Raw genomic sequence first — 23388 nt, forward strand, 5'->3', positions numbered from 1 at the left:
CTTTTGCTATGGTTTGAAAAGCTGCCGTGACATACATAAACGTTTGCCTGGGATTCGTTAGAATGGTCTGGTGCAGAGTAGTTGGTGGTAGACAGAGTAAAAAGCTAGTGTGCGACCTTTCTCCAAATCACCACAAAGGTCACCTCTATCAGTGACACTCCTGTGGAATGACACAGTTACACAGAACCCCAGCACTGGTCTCTCTTGTCCATCTGATTTAAAAAAAAATCTTTTTCTGAGCTATAACCAACCTACACTAATCCTCCATTATTTCTTGAAGGTTTCATGTCGATAGGTTTTGCTTCATTCGGTCAGTGCAGGCATTAATCACGATGCTCCTCAGGCATCAATCAGTGGCTGAAACCCTGCCTCAGAGGGCCTAATCATTGGCTTTAGACTCCCTCTGTCAGATAAGTGAATCCACCGCAGCACTTCGGCTTCACCTCACTCTGACTCAATCAAACCTGCTCTGCCATTGGCCCTTTTAATGGTGACCCTCTTTTGTGACCCTCTGTTGTGGCCCTCTGCAAAGGCCAGTAATATTTTCATATGCAGCAGTCATCTGACAGTAATAATGTCAGAGGTTGGATTGTAATTTAATTGAAAATAGCTCAGGGCTGCCTTCCCGTATCTGTACAACACATGCTTACAGTAACTTGACCAAAGAACATGAATAAACAAAGTTGCTAAGATACTAGAGCTGTCAAAGTTACGTGCGCTCATTTTACTAAAACATGCACTCATTTTACTATATCATACACTCATTTTATTCAATCATGTGCTAAATTGTTTAATATTTTACTAAATTGTGCTCTCATTTTAATTAAATTGTGTACTAATTATTTTATTCCTACATTTTATTCACAAGAACAAAGAGAGGCAGCACAACAGATGGTTCAGTAAATTGGACTCACATTGGTTGTTCCCCTCGATTAATAAACCAGAAGTCAAACATTGTTAAAGCACAAATGACAAAGTGATTTTTACAAACTTTAAGAGATGGGCTGCAGAAGCACAGTAATGGCATAATTGCTAACTACAGCCATGGTGACCATGATTGTCATGCATGTTCAGTCTTCAAAATCAGGCTTAGAAATCCAGAGGTCTATGCCCAGCATTACTATCTCAGAATTTCGACTTACTCTCTCAGACTTCGACTTAGGTCCTGCCAAATATACATTTCTATCTTTCACTGGCGTAAAATGTCAACTTTAAAAAATGAAATACATTTTGTGATTAATTACAATTAATTATAGGATTGCATGCACTTAATCAAAATCATTTTTTAAATCACTTGACAGCGATAATTAATACCTAAAAAGTGTTTTTCATGTCTTGGTAAAATATTTTCATTAGCTGAATGTGCCGGTGTCAGTTTTCATTATACTTCATAACTAGGCCTACAGTAATTAACGGGTAACTCCTGTGTGACCTTTTGTGTGTTTCTTGTTAAACTGTTTAATTTCTGCAGAATTCTAGCACCGAGGATCCCAACTGCGTGGGCATCGAGGGGGTACTGGAGGCATACTTCCAAAGCCTAAGGACAGTTCAGCTCTACGGCCCCACCAACTTCGCTCCTGTCATCAACCAGGTGGCAAGGTAAGGTGCAGTGAAACATGTCTGCACACGGTATGGGGCTGGTCAAATGTGTGTGACGAGAAGTCTCTGGAGTCTGTCTCTCTCTTTCTTCTTTCTCTCTCTCTCCCCCTCTCCACCCCCACCCCCTTTCGCCTTTCTTTTTCTCTGACTGACAGACCCTGACCTGTCAGCCTCCCCAGTGTTCACTCTTAAAGGCAACTCCAATAATGTGTTTAGTGAACAACACACACACACACACACACACACACACACACACACACACACACACACACACACACACACACACACACACACACACACACACATACACACCACACACACACTTTCCAGTAATAGCATTTTTTCCTACTGAGACAAGCCTCTACTACAACTAATTAAAGAGTTGGTTAAACAACAATTTACTTTAACAAAGAAAATTGCCATCAGCTCAATACATGTGTCCAAGTAATGACCAGAGGCCTACTGTAGCTCAAGTCTTAAAAGCAAGAGCACTTATAAGCTCGGTATAATGGGAAGTAATTTGGGGAAAGGGAGGTTTTGCAACCATGTAAACCAAACATTCTGCCTATTTATCTACTTATCTCTATCACATACACATACACGCAGATGCATGCACACACACACACATTAATGAATAATGCAGATACTATTGTAAACAAGTTAAAAAGTGCTGAGGCCCTGGCCGACGGAACCAGCCTGTCAGGAGTGCTTTTCTAGCTGGTCTGTTTACTGAAGCACAGGAGGAACATCACCAGTACACCTCACTCTGCATCACACACACACACACACGCACACACACACACACACACACACACACAGGCTCAGAGACACACGCACAGCACTACACAACACACCCTCAGAGTTGTTTTCTATGACTGGAGGGAGACTTAATTATTTTGATTCAAATTTATTGCAGGCTGAAGGTGTTGTCCATCAGGGGAGTGTGTGTGTCTGTTGTGTGTTGTGTGGTGTGTGTGTGTGTGTGGTGTGTGTGTGTGTGTGTGGTGTGGTGTGTGTGTGTGTGTGTGTGTGTGTGTGTGGTGTAGTGTGATGTGTATGTGGAGGCGGTTATGATAGTGGTAAAATAGCCCTCTGTCTCTGCAACCACTCCACTTGTCCATTCCATCGTCCTTCCTTCCAACTCATTTTATTTATAGCAGTCTCATCGCCATAGTAATATCATACTGCGCGGTTCGCGCAGGGCTCTCGCTTGCGTAATCACATTTAGCGCAGGAACTTCAACTGCTCTTCCACGGACCTCCATAGCTCCAGCGCCTGCTCCCAGAGAAGTGAGGATGTTCTTCACTTCTTGCTCTCTTTGCATCCCTCTTTTTCTCTCTACTGTATCTCTTCCCCCATGCTGTAAATGAAGAAACATGTCTCTGTCCCTCTCTCTCTCTCTATCCATCCATCCCTATTCCTCTTTTCTATTCTCTCTATCTCTCTCTCTCCCCTTTGGGTTGGTTGGATTGGAGTCCTTGTTTAACCTGTCTCCCACTCTCCCTCTTCATGCACTGTATCTATCACTCTATCACTTAAAGCCTCTCTCTCTCTCTGTCTCACCTCCCTATGTACATCACCCTTTTAACTTGTGTAGAGATGCATTACTCTCTCCACCTCTCCCCACACTGCATGCTAATCTATAAGAATGTAATTCATACATTCATTAAATCAATAGTCAATAGTGAAAGGTCCCATATCCCCCCTATAGGTCATCTCCACGCAGGCAGGCAGGCAGGCATCTTCGTCCATATGAAAGGAGGAACATGTGGGCGGCTGAATGTGAAGGCATTTAGCCGGTTTCAGCTTCCCCGCCTCCAGCCTCGCACTGATGCCGAGTCAGTCAGACAGAGTGGCAGTGTGGTCCCGCTTTTCCTGTGGGCGAGACCATTACCTGCAACAAGAGCCTAAACACACACACACACACACACACACACACACACACACACACACACACACACACACACACACACCACTACCACACATACAGGCACCACACAACTAGGAATCCCACACACATACACATTGCTCTTGACTTGCGGGGGGAAACTATTTGAATTCAGAAATAGACCTTATTACCGTGGTGATCAGACATAATAATACTGATACTGCAGTTTGTTTCTTTCTTTCCAAACAATTTAATCGCATAAAAGAATGTGGAATTACCATTGTTCTCCTTGATTCCATTATAGTTCATGCATTTGCATAATCGTGATGAATTCCCCACACTAAACTTCTGGGGTTTTTGGGTAATCTTTCTGCCATAATTTTAGCTTTCTTGTTTTGAAAATGCATCACAACTATTATTTCTCAATGTCCTGCCATTGTTAAAGGTGCTCTAAGCGATGCCACACGTTTTATAGACTAAAACGTTTTGGGCTCTATCTTGTGCTCTAGCGCAATTGAGTTTGTATACTCACGCTTTTGTCTTTCCTATTTTGCAGTCAGCACATATTGGAATTTTCCCTCCACAAGTACATGTGCGCCCACGGGGGCGTTTCAGCGAAAAGAGGGGGCGTGTTCCGGCGCAAACGGTCCCGGCATGCATGGCCACAGGCCTGCAGGAATGAATGCTATGCACACCGATCTACAGACACCCTGTGCACAGATGGAAACATTCAAAGCCTTGATAATATTTGTCCGTTTCCCGGGTTTGTTCGTGCATTGGTCAACTAAAAATTTAGTAGCCTATAGTACATCTACATGGAATATCTTTACAACAACAATGCCTAATTACGACCTATTAATTTGGACAACTTTATACAGCCCTATAAAGGCTAAAGTTACTTTTAGTTTTGTTCCAATTTACCGCTGTGTATGGCTTTAAACATCGTGTGTGCTTTAACATCAGCCTATAAGCATTATTCCAGCTGTGCTAAGGTTTTAAGTATAAGTATATAAGTATATATACTCTTTTGATCCCGTGAGGGAAATTTTGTCTCTGCATTTATCCCAATCCGTGAATTAGTGAAAAACACTCAGCACACAGTGAGGTGAAGCACACACTAATCCCGGCGCAGTGAGCTGCCTGCTACGACAGCGGCGCTCGGGGAGCAGTGAGGGGTTAGGTGCCTTGCTCAGGGGCACTTCAGCCCTTCCCAATGGTCGGGGCTCGAACCGGCAACCCTCCGGTTACAGGTCCGGAGCGCTAACCAGTGGGCCACGGCTGCCCCTAAATTTTGACAAGCACCACAATTTTGCTTACCTTGTTGTAGCCCATCTGAAATAACTCCAAGCTTTTCTATGTTCCCTCCATCCTTTCGTTGTTTTCAAAAACGTTTTATATCCATGATGGCCTTGAAGTCTTGAATTTGTGAATTCGCTTAAATAAGCTTATTATGTGCTGTTAACCAGCAACCATAGACAGTAAAAGAAAGCAGCAAGTAGCCTTGGCTACAATTTTCTATTCAAAATATTGTAAATAGCCTACTGTCATGCAGTTAATGGGATACTGTGCAGAGTTGGAAAGTTAGGTCTACTTGGAAACTGTTTCTGGTTGAGTTGCCTGATAGTAAGGTACAGCCGTAGCTTACACCTGCAGGAGCGCTTGCTTGGGCGCCTGTGTTCCGTAATGCACTTTGCTCCCCTTATCTATACGACGCAGTTCCCATTTCTCCAAACCATACATAATTACAAGGACAAATATAGCTGCAAGCAGCAATGAGGGGGCCAAGCAGTTGAGCAGGAGTTGTCATGGCAACCCAATGTTGCTACATTATACACACACCCAATTAACCCCCCCTGTCCCACACACACACATATACACAGATAAACTTCTTCCCCCACACACCCCAATAACCCCCCACACATATGCATACCTCAAACATCACCAAATTTATTGTGCGTAGTCAGGTTGTAGTCACAAGTCCACATACCAAGTTTGGTGTCGATACGAGAAAGTGTTGATAATTGTAGCACCCCTAGTGGTCAAAGCTCACTAAATATATTGTGCGTCTTCAGGATGTGTTCCCGAGTCCATGTACCAAGTTTGGTGTCGATACGATAAAGTTTTTCTAATTATAGCGCCCCTAGTGGTCAAAGGTCACTAAATGTATTGTCCTTATTCAGGATGTGGTCCCGAGTCCAGGTACCAAGTTTGGTGTCGATACGAGAAAGTGTTGCAAATTATAGCACCCCTAGTGGTCAAACGTTGCTAAAATTATTGTCTGTCCTCAGGATGAGGTCCCTAGTCCATATACTAAGTTTGGTTTCAATATGTGAAAGCATTGCTGAAATATGAGCCCACTTCTTGTGATTATAGCGCCACCTATAGGTCAAAAGTCATCAAATTTATTGAGCCTCCTCCTAATTGGGTCCTGAGACCCTGTACTGAGTTTGGTGTTGATACGCAAAAGCCTTGCTGAGATCACTTCACTTCCTGTTTGGCGGCTTCGCCGCCAAACTTGATTGGTCAAGACGGGCGATGGGTTTTGAATATGGGTCCAAAAAGCAATGCGTTTGTGAGTCATGGTCTGAAGATCATCTGAACCAAGTTTCATGAAAATCGGATGAACTTTGTGACCTTTGATGCCTTTTAAGTGATTTTGATTAAATCCAATATGGCAGCCAGATCAATTATGTTGACATCACAAAATCACATCTGTCAGCCTTAGGACCTCCCAGAGACATCACTAGTATATTAACATTAACATTAACAGACACCAATAGTAAGTTTTAATTCCAAACACATCACCCGTTACAGGCCAAAATGTAATTTTGCTTATTATAGCGCCACCTATAGGTCAAAAGTCATCAAATTTATTGAGCCTTCTCCTTATTGGGTCCTGACCCCATGTACTGAGTTTGGTTTTGATACGTTAAAGCTTTACTGAGATATTACTTCGCTTCCTGTTTGGCGGCTTCGCCGCCAAACTTGATTGGTCGTCTCAGGCAACCGGTTTTGAATATGTCTCCAAAAAGCAATGCGTTTATGAGTCATGGTCTGACGATCATCTGCGTCAAGTTTCGTGAAAATCTGAGAAACTTTCTGACCTTTGATGCCTTTTAAGTGTTTTTGATGACATCCAATATGGCGGTCGAATAAATTATGTTGACGTCACATGTTGGCATGTTTCGGCCTAAGGACCTCTCAAGGTATTAACAGATATCACTAATATGCTTTAATTCTAAACACATGACCCGTTACAGGCTAAAACATAATTTTGCTAATTATAGCGCCACCTATAGGTCAAAAGTCATCAAATTTATTGAGCCTCCTCCTAATTGGGTACTGAGACCCTGTACTGAGTTTGGTGTTGATACGCGAAAGCCTTGCTGAGATATCACTTCACTTCCTGTTTGGCGGCTTCGCCGCCAAACTTGATTGGTCGTCACAGGCAACCGGTTTTGAATATGTCTCCAAAAAGCAATGCGTTTATGAGTCATGGTCTGACGATCATCTGCGTCAAGTTTCGTGAAAATCGGACAAACTTTGCGAACTTTGATGCCTTTTAAGTGTTTTTGATGAAATACAATATGGCGGAAGATCCAACATGGCGGAAATTGACGTCATGGGGTGCGTTGAGTTCGGCCTCATCCAAGACTTCCAAAGATATTGCGATATTCAAAATCGGGCATACGGTTCAAAAGTTAATTGCATGGATGCAATGTCAACTTTGACCCATTGGTGGCGCTAGACTCTCTGTGGTTCAGGCATAAAACTTGCTCAAATTAATTTTTATACTGTCCCGAATCAATGTGCCAAATTTCACAACTTTTTACTGTACGGTTCTATGGGCTGCCATAGACTTCAATGACAGCGGAAAGATGTGTAATAATAATAATAAATATAGCTGCAAGCAGCAATGTGGGGGCCAAGCAGTTGAGCAGGAGTTGCACTGGCAACCCAATGTTGCTACATTATACACACACCCAATTAACCCCCCCCTGTCCCACACACACACATATACACAGATAAACTTCTTCCCCCACACACCCCAATAACCCCCCACACATATGCATACCTCAAACATCACCAAATTTATTGTGCGTAGTCAGGTTGTAGTCACAAGTCCACATACCAAGTCTGGTGTCGATACAAGAAAGTGTTGATAATTGTAGCACCCCTAGTGGTCAAAGCTCACTAAATATATTGTGCCTCTTCAGGATGTGTTCCCGAGTCCATGTACCAAGTTTGGTGTTGATACGATAAAGTTTTTCTAATTATAGCGCCCCTAGTGGTCAAAGGTCACTAAATGTATTGTCCTTATTCAGGATGTGGTCCCGAGTCCAGGTACCAAGTTTGGTGTCGATACGAGAAAGTGTTGCAAATTATAGCACCCCTAGTGGTCAAACGTTGCTAAAATTATTGTATGTCCTCAGGATGTGGTCCCGAGTCAATGAGCCAAGTTTGGTTTCAATACGTGAAAGCATTGCTGAAATATGAGCCCAATTCCTGTGATTATAGCGCCACATAGTGGTCAAAATTTACCACATTTCTTGAGTGTCCTCCTGATTGGGTCCTGAGCCCATATACCTAGTTTGGTTTTGATACGTGAAAGTATTGCTGAGATATCACTTCACTTCCTGTTTGGCGGCTTCGCCGCCAAACTTGATTGGTCGTCACAGGCAACCGGTTTGGAATATGTCTCCAAAAAGCAATGCGTTTATGAGTCATGGTCTGACGATCATCTGCGTCAAGTTTCGTGAAAATCGGACAAACTTTATGACCTTTGATGCCTTTTAAGTGTTTTTGATGAAATCCAATATGGCGGTCGGATCAATTAAGTTGACGTCAGATGTTGGCATGTGTCGGCCTAAGGACCTCTCAAGGTATTAACAGATATCACTAATATGCTTTAATTCCAAACACATGACCCGTTACAGGCTAAAACGTAATTTTGCTAATTATAGCGCCACCTATAGGTCAAAAGTCATCAAATTTATTGAGCCTCCTCCTAATTGGGTACTGAGACCCTGTACTGAGTTTGGTGTTGATTCGCAAAAGCCTTGCTGAGATTACTTCACTTCCTGTTTGGCGGCTTCGCCGCCAAACTTGATTGGTCACCACGGGCGACGGGTTTTGAATATGGCTCCAAAAAGCAATGCATTTATGAGTCATGGTCTGAAGATCATCTTCGTCAAGTTTCGTGAAAATCGGACAAACTTTGCCAACTTTGATGCCTTTTAGGTGTTTTTGATTAAATCCAATATGGCAGCCTGATCAATTACGTTTACCCCATAAATTGACATCTGCGTTGAGTTCGGTCTCATCCAAGGATTCCAAATATACCTTAATGTTCAAAATGTGGTGTACCATTCAAACGTTATGTGCATAGATGTAATAAAAAATTTGAAATGTTGGTGGCGCTAGAGCACTCAAAGTGCAGACTTGAAACTTTGATAAATTAAAGATATGACTGAACCGAATCAATGTGCCGAATATCCCAACTTTTTACTGTATGGTTTAATGGCAAATTAGCGTTTCGTTATAATAATAATAATAATAATAAGAATACGTAGAATCACTATGGGTTGCCTCGCAGCTTCGCTGCTTGGCCCCCAATAAATATAACCGCAAGCGGTGATTTACGGGGTCCGAGCAAAACGAACATGATGGCATAGCTTTTTAGTTTTACATATGCTTTGATTGTTTGGGCCCAATTGTTCAAAAGAAACGTGATCGGATTTCGGTTATCGGATTTCAGTTACCGGATTTCAGCTATCGGATTGGATCAAATCTTGAAAATGGGTTGTTCAAAGGGAAACAAGGATCCTGAAATTGGATTAGATCACATAATCTATTCTTGGTTTTGATCTGGATAAAACCTTCACTTTGTGTCGTTCAAAACTTTTGAGTTGGATTGGAATAAATTTGATGCATAAAATTAGGATTACCCTGTGCTGTAACATTATAGTGTGCTAACCTCCACAACCCAACAGTATTCTAACAATACTTGATTCTACAGGACTATTTATTTGTTGTGGATAAGATGAAGGGTTTGATAATGGAAGGCAGTGTTTCCCACAGAATTGAATTGTATTTGTGGTGGTGGGTTCTGTGTCGGAGTCAATAAGATAAACAGCGTATAATTATACAGTTATACTTGCCTTGCACTACAAGTCCATATTGACAAGTAGCTGTAATGCTGTAATGTTATAGTGTGCTAACCTCCACAACCCAACAGCATTCTATTCTAGTATGCTAACCTCCACAACCCAACAGTATTTTAACACTAATGCTTCAGGTGGGATTTGAACACTCAACATAAGGATGACCAGTACAAGGCATTATCCCACTAAGCCACTGTCAATCCTACATCTTTGCCAGTCACATTCACATGGTGAAAATGTGTATTGGTAAACACACAAGAAAAACTCCAAGTATACATTTGACAATAAAATGAAGGGCTTTCCTGAAAGAGAACACCTGAAAACTTTTGGATATTCTGGGGCAATTAGACATTTATAGAGAAGAACAGTAATGGATGAAATATAAATATGATAGACTTAATGATGAAGGAAAAATAGTAAACAAAGAAGTTCCCCTATATGTCATAGAGTGTGTCGGCATTCTGATTCTTGGCAACTAATGAGTGTGAATGTTAATTGTCTGATGTCATTCAGGTGCTGTTCAATAGTGTGAATCTTCAATAACCAATAGCATGTGCATCTTGAGCCTAAAGCTCTAGCAGGATTCGAACTCTCAACCTAACAAACACCAGCACTAGGCATTATCCCACTCTGCCACTGACAATCATACACATTCAGCAGTCACATTCAAATGGTGAAAATGTGTGTTGGTAAACACACAAGAAAAACTCCAAGTATACATTTGACAATAAAATGAAGGGCTTTCCTGAAAGAGTACACCTGAAAACTTTTGGATATTCTGGGGCAATTAGACATTTATAGAGAAGAACAGTAATGGATGAAATATAAATATGATAGACTTAATGATGAAGGAAAAATAGTAAACAAAGAAGTTCCCCTATATGTCATAGAGTGTGTCGGCATTCTGATTCTTGGCAACTAATGAGTGTGAATGTTAATTGTCTGATGTCATTCAGGTGCTGTTCAATAGTGTGAATCTTCAATAACCAATAGCATGTGCATCTTGAGCCTAAAGCTCTAGCAGGATTCGAACTCTCAACCTAACAAACACCAGCACTAGGCATTATCCCACTCAGCCACTGACAATCATACACATTGAGCAGTCACATTCAAATGGTGAAAATGTGTGTTGGCAAACACACAACATCAAGAAAATTCCTAGCATACATTTGACAATAGAATTAAGGGCTTTATAAAAAAGAGTACATATCTGAAAATGTGCACTGTTAATGGTATCCACCTAATGATGGTTGTATGGTTGTTATCCAAGAAAAAAAAATTACTCATATAGGAATATAGGTGATATAGGAGAAATGGGCTGAGTGGTCGAACTTTATTGGCCTATATCTCTGAAATGGAACAACGTATCCAAATTCTTTTGATAACTTTTGTGAGGCTTTGTCTAAACATTGTCTGTGAGAATTTTGGTGAAGATTTGATAATTTTTGAAGCCTGTGAAACTTTTTATGATGTTTGGCTTTTCTCTGAAATTGTGGCAAAAGTAAACATTTTTAGAGCATAAGACCAGGGTGAAAAAGATGCATCTGAATGTAGAGATTAATATGATGAAAGAATTTTGAGTCTAGGTGAATCTGGTAAGGAGAAATAAGCGTTTTTGACAAGAGCGCCACCTTTGGGTGCAGTACCCCAAATTTGGGTTATGGGTAGTGGGGGGTACTGGTAACAATACTTGAAAATGTCAAGTTACTAGGACTTACGGTTTATAGGAATATAGGTGATCTAGGGAAAAAAGGCCTAAGTGGTCTAACTTTATTGGCCTATATCTCTGAAATGGAACAAAATATCAAAATTCTGAGCGATAACTTTTGTGAGGCTTGGTCTAAACATTGTCTGTGAGAATTTTGGTGAAGATTCGATTATTTTTGAAGAGTGTGAAACTTTTTATAATGTTTGGCTTTTCCATGAAATTGTGGAAAAAGTAAACATTTGTAGACCATAAGACCAGGGCCAAAAATATGCATCTGAGTTTAGAGATTAATATTCTGAAAGAATTTTGAGTCTAGGTGAATCTGGTAAGGAGAAATAAGCATAATTAACTTTTTTTTTCAATAGCGCCACCTTTGGGTGCAGTACCCCAAATTTTGGGTTATGGGTAGAGGGGGGTACTGGTAACCATACCTGAAAATTTCAAGAGTTTTGGAGTTACAGTTTAGGCTGCAGTATGACTTTTACAGAATTTTGGCCAAAAAATGAACGGTACAGAAACAATAGGGTTCCTGCAGCTACGCTGCTCGGACCCCTAATAAGAACAAATAGAAACACAATGGGTGCCTTCGCAGCTTCGCTGCTTGGCCCCCAATCATAGAAACACAATGGGTGCCTTCGCAGCTTCGCTGCTTGGCCCCCAATAACCGCAAGCGGTGATTTACGGGGTCCGAGCAAAACGAACATGAGGTAGCATAGCTTTTTAGTTTTACATATGCTTTGATTGTTTGGGCACAATTGTTCAAAAGAAATGTGATCGGATTTCGGTTATCGGATTTCAGTTACCGGATTTCGGCTATCGGATTGGATCAAATCTTGAAAATGGGTTGTTCAAAAGGAAACAAGGATCCTGAAATTGGATTAGATCACATAATCTATTCTTGGTTTTGATCTGGATAAAACCTTTGTGTTGTTCAAAACTTTTGAGTTAGATTGGAATAAATTTGATCCATAAAATTAGGATTACCCTGTGCTGTAACGTTATAGTGTGCTAACCTCCACAACCCAACAGTATTCTAACAATAATTGATTCTACAGGACTATTTATTTGTTGTGGATAAGATGAAGGGTTTGATAATGGAAGGCAGTGTTTCCCACAGAATTGAATTGCATTTGTGGTGGTGGGTTCTGTGTTGGAGTCAATAAGATAACGAGCCTATAATTATACAGTTATACTTGCCTTGCACTACAAGTCCATATTGACAAGTAGCTGTAATGCTGTAATGTGCTAACCTCCACAACATTCTATTCTAGTATGCTAACCTCCACAACTCAACAGTATTTGAACACTAATGCTTCAGGTGGGATTTGAACTCTCAACCTAAGGATGACCAGTACAAGGCATTATCCCACTAAGCCACTGTCAATCCTACATCTTTGCCAGTCACATTCACTGGTGAAAATGTGTATTGGTAAACACACAAGAAAAACTCCAAGTATACATTTGACAATAAAATGAAGGGCTTTCCTGAAAGAGAACACCTGAAAACGTTTGGAAATTCTGGGGCAATTAGACATTTGTAGAGAAGAAGAGTAATGGATGAAATATAAATACGATAGACTTAATGATGAAGGAAAAATAGTAAACAAAGAAGTTCCCTATATGCCATAGAGTGTGTCGGCATTCTGACTCTTGGCAACTAATGAGTGTGAATGTTAATTGCCTGATGTCATTCAGGTGCTGTTCAATGGTGTCAATCTTCAATAACCAATAGCATGTGCATCTTGAGCCTCAAGCTCTAGCAGGATTTGAACTCTCAACCTAACAAACACCAGCACTAGGCATTATCCCACTCAGCCACTGACAATCATACACATTGAGCAGTCACATTCAAATGGTGAAAATGTGTGTTGGTAAACACACAAGAAAAACTCCAAGTATACATTTGACAATAAAATGAAGGGCTTTCCTGAAAGAGAACACCTGAAAACGTTTGGAAATTCTGGGGCAATTAGACATTTGTAGAGAAGAAGAGTAATGGATGAAATATAAATACGATAGACTTAATGATGAAGGAAAAATAGTAAACAAAGAAGTTCCCTATATGCCATAGAGTGTGTCGGCATTCTGACTCTTGGCAACTAATGAGTGTGAATGTTAATTGCCTGATGTCATTAAGGTGCTGTTCAATGGTGTCAATCTTCAATAACCAATAGCATGTGCATCTTGAGCCTCAAGCTCTAGCAGGATTTGAACTCTCAACCTAACAAACACCAGCACTAGGCATTATCCCACTCAGCCACTGACAATCATACACATTGAGCAGTCACATTCAAATGGTGAAAATGTGTGTTGGTAAACACACAAGAAAAACTCCAAGTATACATTTGACAATAAAATGAAGGGCTTTCCTGAAAGAGAACACCTGAAAACGTTTGGAAATTCTGGGGCAATTAGACATTTGTAGAGAAGAAGAGTAATGGATGAAATATAAATACGATAGACTTAATGATGAAGGAAAAATAGTAAACAAAGAAGTTCCCCTATATGCCATAGAGTGTGTTGGCATTCTGACTCTTGGCAACTAATGAGTGTGAATGTTGATTGCCTGATGTCATTCAGGTGCTGTTCAATGGTGTCAATCTTCAATAACCAATAGCATGTGCATCTTGAGCCTCAAGCTCTAGCAGGATTTGAACTCTCAACCTAACAAACACCAGCACTAGGCATTATCCCACTGAGCCACTGACAATCCTACATATTAGGCAGTCACATTCACATGGTGAAAATGTGTGTTGGCAAACACACAACATCAAGAAAATTCCTAGCATACATTTGACAATAGAATTAAGGGCTTTATAAAAAAAGAGTACAGATCTGAAAATGTGCACTGTTAATGGTATCCACCTAATGATGGTTGTATGGTTGTTATTCAAGAAAAAAAAAATACTCATATAGGAATATAGGTGATCTAGGAAAAAAGGCCTAAGTGGTCTAACTTTATTGGCCTATATCTCTGAAATGGAACAAAATATCAAAATTCTGAGCTACGCTGCTCGGACCCCTAATACAACTTAAGAAGAACAATAAGTGTGCTTGCAAGCACACTTAATTATACAGTTATACTTGCCTTGCACGACAAGTCCTGACTAGTAGCTGTAACGTTATAGTGTGCCAACCTCCACAACCCAACAGTATTCTTAACAGTATTCTATTCTAGTATGCTAACCTCCACAACCCAACTGAAGGAACTGTAGGGGGCGATGTGGGTCGAGGTAGAGTGAGTGTGTGGCGAGCAGGCAGAGCCTCGGTCAGAAGGCTCAATGGTATGGAGTGATAACACGGAGATGGCAGGTTTCGGTGCAACACAAGTTAACTTTATTTGAGTTTCAATTCATCTGTTCTTTTGTTCTTTACTTGTATGTGTGCTGCATCAAAGAGGAAACAAACAGAAAATGGAGTAATCAGTGAAATGGGGTAAATCAGTACAGATCCCAACTCACAAACAAACCAATTGACATTTGAACAATAAACTGAAATCCTATGGCTATATAAGGTACAACTAAACAATACTTGACATCCCAAGTCAACCAACATCACCTAATCATCTCTCACATGGGACTCCAACACACCAAACCAACAAACAAAGACCTTAACTTTACACATGATGGCAGAGCTACTCTACAAACTGATAAACATCACAAAAGTCATAGTGAGGGTGATTAAAGTGATGACTTACGTTAACTCAAAGACGCACACAGAGCCGGACACACTGGAGTGCTGGGTTGAGATGAACAAAAGAGCGAACTGAGGGCGAGCAAACAATTTATCCTGGTCTGAGCCCCTGCTCCGGAGCTACAGGGTTTACCAGCAGGTAAACTTTGGAAAGATTTGCAAAGATTTGGAAAAGATTTTTGAAAGACTACAGTCTCAGACCCTCTCACATCTAAAGACAAGTAGTAGAGTTTTAAGTCACAGACTATGATTTTGCAATGACTAGGGATCTTGCAGGGTCACTATTTACAAGACTGCAACACGATTCCTTTAAATTATTACCCATTGTGCAATAGATAAACAGGAACTGAAAATTATAGCCTACTAAACTCAAAGTCATATTTTCGTGTTTCTGCAGCATTGTTTCATGCGTGACATCCTTAACCGATATAGAGTTGTTCTGTCAAGTGGAAGAGCCGACTAAATATGTATAAGAAATGACAAATATTATAAGAATAACAAATAATTATAGGCTACAGCTTATAATTATACAGTAATACTTGCCTTGCACTACAAGTCCATATTGACAAGTAGCTGTAATGTTATAGTGTGTTAACCTCCACAACCCAACAGCATTCTATTGTAGTATGCTAACATCCACAACCCACTAATGCTTCAAGTGGGATTTGAACTCTCAACCTAAGGATCACCAGTACAAGGCATTATCCCACTGAGCCACTGTAAATCCTACATTTTGACCAGTCACATTCACATGGTGAAAATGTGTATTGGTAAACACACAAGAAAAACTATAGAAAAAGTATACATTTGACAACAAAATGAAGGGCTTTCCTGAAAGAGAACACCTGAAAACGTTTGGAAATTCTGGGGCAATTAGACATTTGTAGAGAAGAACAGTAATGGATGAAATATAAATATGATAGACTTAATGATGAAGGAAAAATAGTAAACAAAGAAGTTCCCCTATATGTCATAGAGTGTGTCGGCATTCTGATTCTTGGCAACTAATGAGTGTGAATGTTGATTGCCTGATGTCATTCAGGTGCTGTTCAATGGTGTCAATCTTCAATAACCAATAGCATGTGCATCTTGAGCCTCAACCTCTAGCAGGATTCGAACTCTCAACCCTAACAAACACCAGCACTAGGCATTATCCCACTTAGCCACTGACAATCATACACATTGAGCAGTCACATTCAAATGGTGAAATTGTGTGCTGGTAAACACACAAGAAAAACTCCAAGCATACATTTGACAATAAAATGAAGGGCTTTCTTGAAAGTACACCTGAAAACTTTTTGAAATTCTGGGGCAATTAGACATTTGTAAAGAAGAACACTAATGGATGACATATAAATATGATAGACTTAATGATGAAGGAAAAATCGCAAACAAAGAAGTTCCCCTCAGTGTCAGAGTGTCTTAGCATTCTGATTCTTGGCAACTAATGACTGTGTATGTTGATTGCCTGATGTCATTCAGGTGCTGTTCAATGGTGTGACTCTTCAATAACCAATAGTATTCGAGCTAGAGCCTAAAGCACTACCAGGGATTCGAACTCTCAACCTAACAAACATCAGCACTAGGCATTATCCCACTGAGCCACTGCCAATCATAAATAATGGGTAGTCACATTCACATGGTGAAAATGTGTGTTGGCAAACACACATCATCAAGTAAATTCCTAGCATACATTTGACAATAGAATTAAGGGCTTTATAAAAAAGAGTAAAGATCTGAAAATGTGCACTGTTAATGGTATCCACCTAATGATGGTTGTATGTTTGTTATCCAAGAAAAAAAAATACTCATATAGGAATATAGGTGATATAGGAAAAATGGGCTGAGTGCTCGAACTTTATTGGCCTATATCTCTGAAATGGAACAACATATCAAAATTATTTTGATAACTTGTGTGAGGCTTGGTCTAAACATTGTCTGTGAGAATTTTGGTGAAGATTTGATAATTTTTGAAGACTGTGAAACTTTTTATGATGTTTGGCTTTTCTCTGAAATTGTGGCAAAACTAAACATTTTTAGAGCATAAGACCAGGGTGAAAAAGATGCATCTGAATGTAGAGATTAATATGATGAAAGAATTTTGAGTCTAGGTGAATCTGGTAAGGAGAAATAAGCGTTTTTGACAAGAGCGCCACCTTTGGGTGCAGTACCCCAAATTTGGGTTATGGGTAGTTGGGGGTACTGGTAACAATACTTGAAAATGTCAAGTTTCTAGGACTTACGGTTTATAGGAATATAGGTGATCTAGGAAAAAAGGCCTAAGTGGTCCAACTTTATTGGCCTATATCTCTGAAATGGAACAAAATATCAAAATTCTGAGCGATAACTTTTGTGAGGCTTGGTCTAAACATTGTCTGTGAGAATTTTGGTGAAGATTTGATTATTTTTGAAGAGTGTGAAACTTTTTATAATGTTTGGCTTTTCCATGAAATTGTGGAAAAAGTAAACATTTGTAGACCATAAGACCAGGGCCAAAAATATGCATCTGAGTTTAGAGATTAATATTCTGAAAGAATTTTGAGTCTAGGTGAATCTGGTAAGGAGAAATAAGCATAATTAACTTTTTTTTTCAATAGCGCCACCTTTCGGTGCAGTACCCCAAATGTTGGGTTATGGGTAGAGGGGGGTACTGGTAACCATACCTGAAAATTTCAAGAGTTTTGGAGTTACGGTTTAGGCTGCAGTATGACTTTTACAGAATTTTGGCAAAAAAATGAACGGTACAGAAACAATAGGGTTCCTGCAGCTACGCTGCTCGGACCCCTAAATATAACCGCAAGCGGTGATTTACGGGGTCCGAGCAAAACGAACATGATGGCATAGCTTTTTAGTTTTACATATGCTTTGATTGTTTGGGCACAATTGTTCAAAAGAAATGTGATCGGATTTCGGTTATCGGATTTCAGTTACCGGATTTCGGCTATCGGATTGGATCAAATCTTGAAAATGGGTTGTTCAAAAGGAAACAAGGATCCTGAAATTGGATTAGATCACATAATCTATTCTTGGTTTTGATCTGGATAAAACCTTTGTGTTGTTCAAAACTTTTGAGTTAGATTGGAATAAATTTGATCCATAAAATTAGGATTACCCTGTGCTGTAATGTTATAGTGTGCTAACCTCCACAACCCAACAGTATTCTAACAATACTTGATTCTACAGGACTATTTATTTGTTGTGGATAAGATGAAGGGTTTGATAATGGAAGGCAGTGTTTCCCACAGAATTGAATTGCATTTGTGGTGGTGGGTTCTGTGTTGGAGTCAATAAGATAAACAGCCTATAATTATACAGTTATACTTGCCTTGCACTACAAGTCCATATTGACAAGTAGCTGTAATGCTGTAATGTTATAGTGTGCTAACCTCCACAACATTCTATTCTAGTATGCTAACCTATTTGAACACTAATGCTTCAGGTGGGATTTGAACTCTCAACCTAAGGATGACCAGTACAAGGCATTATCCCACTAAGCCACTGTCAATCCTACATCTTTGCCAGTCACATGGTGAAAATGTGTATTGGTAAACACACAAGAAAAACTCCAAGTATACATTTGACAATAAAATGAAGGGCTTTCCTGAAAGAGAACACCTGAAAACGTTTGGAAATTCTGGGGCAATTAGACATTTGTAGAGAAGAAGAGTAATGGATGAAATATAAATACGATAGACTTAATGATGAAGGGAAAATAGTAAACAAAGAAGTTCCCCTATATGCCATAGAGTGTGTCGGCATTGTGACTCTTGGCAACTAATGAGTGTGAATGTTGATTGCCTGATGTCATTCAGGTGCTGTTCAATGGTGTGAATCTTCAATAACCAATCTTGAGCCTCAAGCTCTAGCAGGATTCGAACTCTCAGCCTAACAAACACCAGCACAAGGCATTATCCCACTGAGCCACTGACAATGTTACATATTAGGCAGTCACATTCACATGGTGAAAATGTGTGTTGGCAAACACACATCAAGAAAATTCCTAGCATACATTTGACAATAGAATTAAGGGCTTTATAAAAAAAGAGTACAGATCTGAAAATGTGCACTGTTAATGGTATCCACCTAATGATGGTTGTATGGTTGTTATTCAAGAAAAAAAAAATACTCATATAGGAATATAGGTGATCTAGGAAAAAAGGCCTAAGTGGTCTAACTTTATTGGCCTATATCTCTGAAATGGAACAAAATATCAAAATTCTGAGCTACGCTGCTCGGACCCCTAATAAAACTTAAGAACAATAGGTGTGCTTGCAAGCACACTTAATTATACAGTTATACTTGCCTTGCACGACAAGTCCTGACTAGTAGCTGTAACGTTATAGTGTGCCAACCTCCACAACCCAACAGTATTCTTAACAGTATTCTATTCCAAGTTAACTTTATTTGAGTTTCAATTCATCTGTTCTTTTGTTCTTTACTTGTATGTGTGCTGCATCAAAGAGGAAACAAACAGAAAATGGAGTAATCAGTGAAATGGGGTAAATCAGTACAGATCCCAACTCACAAACAAACCAATTGACATTTGAACAATAAACTGAAATCATATGGCTATATAAGGTACAACTAAACAATACTTGACATCCCAAGTCAACCAACATCACCTAATCATCTCTCACATAGGACTCCAACACACCAAACCAACAAACAAAGACCTTAACTTTACACATGATGGCAGAGCTACTCTACAAACTGATAAACATCACAAAAGTCATAGTGAGGGTGATTAAAGTGATGACTTACGTTAACTCAAAGACGCACACAGAGCAGGACACACTGGAGTGCTGGGTTGAGATGAACAAAAGAGCGAACTGAGGGCGAGCAAACAATTTATCCTGGTCTGAGCCCCTGCTCCGGAGCTACAGGGTTTCCCAGCAGGTAAACTTTGGAAAGATTTGCAAAGATTTGGAAAAGATTTTTGAAAGACTACAGTCTCAGACCCTCTCACATCTAAAGACAAGTAGTAGAGTTTTAAGTCACAGACTATGATTTTGCAATGACTAGGGATCTTGCAGGGTCACTATTTACAAGACTGCAACACGATTCCTTTAAATTATTACCCATTGTGCAATAGATAAACAGGAACTGAAAATTATAGCCTACTAAACTCAAAGTCATATTTTCGTGTTTCTGCAGCATTGTTTCATGCGTGACATCCTTAACCGATATAGAGTTGTTCTGTCAAGTGGAAGAGCCGACTAAATATGTATAAGAAATGACAAATATTTTAAGAATAACAAATAATTATAGGCTACAGCTTATAATTATACAGTAATACTTGCCTTGCACTACAAGTCCATATTGACAAGTAGCTGTAATGTTATAGTGTGTTAACCTCCACAACCCAACAGCATTCTATTGTAGTATGCTAACATCCACAACCCACTAATGCTTCAAGTGGGATTTGAACTCTCAACCTAAGGATCACCAGTACAAGGCATTATCCCACTGAGCCACTGTAAATCCTACATTTTGGCCAGTCACATTCACATGGTGAAAATGTGTATTGGTAAACACACAAGAAAAACTATAGAAAAAGTATACATTTGACAATAAAATGAAGGGCTTTCCTGAAAGAGAACACCTGAAAACGTTTGGAAATTCTGGGGCAATTAGACATTTGTAGAGAAGAACACTAATGGATGAAATATAAATATGATAGACTTAATGATGAAGGAAAAATAGTAAACAAAGAAGTTCCCCTATAAGTCATAGAGTGTGTCGGCATTCTGATTCTTGACAACTAATGAGTGTGAATGTTGATTGCCTGATGTCATTCAGGTGCTGTTCAATGGTGTCAATCTTCAATAACCAATAGCATGTGCATCTTGAGCCTCAACCTCTAGCAGGATTCGAACTCTCAACCTAACAAACACCAGCACTAGGCATTATCCCACTCAGCCACTGACCATCATACACATTGAGCAGTCACATTCAAATGGTGAAAATGTGTGCTGGTAAACACACAAGAAAAACTCAAAGTATACATTTGACAATAAAATGAAGGGCTTTCCTGAAAGAGTACGCCTGAAATCTTTTTGAAATTCTGGGGCAATTAGACATTTGTAGAGAAGAACACTAATGGATGAAATATAAATATGATAGACTTAATGATGAAGGAAAAATAGTAAACAAAGAAGTTCCCCTAAATGTCAGAGTGTCTCGGCATTCTGATTCTTGGCAACTAATGACTGTGTATGTTGATTGCCTGATGTCATTCAGGTGCTGTTCAATGGTGTGAATCTTCAATAACCAATAGTATTCGAGCTAGAGCCTAAAGCATTACCGGGGATTTGAACTCTCAACCTAACAAACACCAGCACTAGGCATTACACCACTGAGCCACTGACAATCCTAAATAATAAGCAGTCACATTCACATGGTGAAAATGTGTGTTGGTAAACACACAAGAAAAACTCCAAGCATACATTTGACAATAAAATGAAGGGCTTTCTTGAAAGTACACCTGAAAACTTTTTGAAATTACATTTGTAAAGAAGAACACTAATGGATGACATATAAATATGATAGACTTAATGATGAAGGAAAAATCGCAAACAAAGAAGTTCCCCTCAATGTCAGAGTGTCTTAGCATTCTGATTCTTGGCAACTAATGACTGTGTATGTTGATTGCCTGATGTCATTCAGGTGCTGTTCAATGGTGTGACTCTTCAATAACCAATAGTATTCGAGCTAGAGCCTAAAGCACTACCAGGGATTCGAACTCTCAACCTAACAAACATCAGCACTAGGCATTATCCCACTGAGCCACTGCCAATCATAAATAATGGGTAGTCACATTCACATGGTGAAAATGTGTGTTGGCAAACACACATCAAGTAAATTCCTAGCATACATTTGACAATAGAATTAAGGGCTTTATAAAAAAGAGTAAAGATCTGAAAATGTGCACTGTTAATGGTATCCACCTAATGATGGTTGTATGTTTGTTATCCAAGAAAAAAAAATACTCATATAGGAATATAGGTGATATAGGAAAAATGGGCTGAGTGCTCGAACTTTATTGGCCTATATCTCTGAAATGGAACAACATATCAAAATTCTTTTGATAACTTGTGTGAGGCTTGGTCTAAACATTGTCTGTGAGAATTTTGGTGAAGATTTGATAATTTTTGAAGACTGTGAAACTTTTTATGATGTTTGGCTTTTCTCTGAAATTGTGGCAAAACTAAACATTTTTAGAGCATAAGACCAGGGTGAAAAAGATGCATCTGAATGTAGAGATTAATATGATGAAAGAATTTTGAGTCTAGGTGAATCTGGTAAGGAGAAATAAGCGTTTTTGACAAGAGCGCCACCTTTGGGTGCAGTACCCCAAATTTGGGTTATGGGTAGTTGGGGGTGCTGGTAACAATACTTGAAAATGTCAAGTTTCTAGGACTTACGGTTTATAGGAATATAGGTGATCTAGGAAAAAAGGCCTAAGTGGTCCAACTTTATTGGCCTATATCTCTGAAATGGAACAAAATATCAAAATTCCGAGCGATAACTTTTGTGAGGCTTGGTCTAAACATTGTCTGTGAGAATTTTGGTGAAGATTTGATTATTTTTGAAGAGTGTGAAACTTTTTATAATGTTTGGCTTTTCCATGAAATTGTGGAAAAAGTAAACATTTGTAGACCATAAGACCAGGGCCAAAAATATGCATCTGAGTTTAGAGATTAATATTCTGAAAGAATTTTGAGTCTAGGTGAATCTGGTAAGGAGAAATAAGCATAATTAACTTTTTTTTTCAATAGCGCCACCTTTGGGTGCAGTACCCCAAATGTTGGGTTATGGGTAGAGGGGGGTACTGGTAACCATACCTGAAAATTTCAAGAGTTTTGGAGTTACGGTTTAGGCTGCAGTATGACTTTTACAGAATTTTGGCAAAAAAATGAACGGTACAGAAACAATAGGGTTCCTGCAGCTACGCTGCTCGGACCCCTAATAAGAAAAGGTAGAATCACTAAGGGTTGCCGCGCAGCTTCGCTGCTTGGCCCCCAAATATTGCTACACGAGGGAAATCAGTGTGGTGTCCGATGTGAAAAAATAGGTAGAAATCTAGCATACATATTTCCACAAATCACGGATGTGTTGATGACATAAATTAGGAAATATTAGAGGACTTAATGAGACGTGATGTTGAACTGCATGCCAATGCCATTTAACCCAAATGCCCCAGCAGCAGCACGGGAGAGGAGAGCTTATCTGACAGATCTGCATTGTCTATACTCTATAGTGAGGTAGATTCATTGCAAAAATATCACCATATTTTATAACCTCGTGATTCAGTAAGAGTGATCACAAAACATCGG

At 39.6% G+C, this 23388-nt stretch overlaps 1 protein-coding gene across 1 annotated transcript in view; it reads left to right on the top strand.

Moving 5' to 3' along the window:
- The window catches only part of LOC143104940 (copine-9-like), a 140761-nt gene that overhangs the window by 102342 nt on the left and 15031 nt on the right, over positions 1-23388 (top strand). Inside the window, exon 16 of the mRNA XM_076269274.1 lies at positions 1472-1599. Coding sequence (XP_076125389.1) covers positions 1472-1599 — 128 coding nt within the window. The remainder of the gene's footprint in view (positions 1-1471; positions 1600-23388) is intronic.

This window comes from Alosa pseudoharengus, unplaced genomic scaffold (genome assembly GCF_046254945.1).
Source record: "Alosa pseudoharengus isolate Yale_2024_CS ecotype anadromous, Long Island Sound unplaced genomic scaffold, YU_APseudo_1.1 YU_APseudo_1.1_scf_5, whole genome shotgun sequence".
Classification (NCBI taxonomy): domain Eukaryota; kingdom Metazoa; phylum Chordata; class Actinopteri; order Clupeiformes; family Clupeidae; genus Alosa; species Alosa pseudoharengus.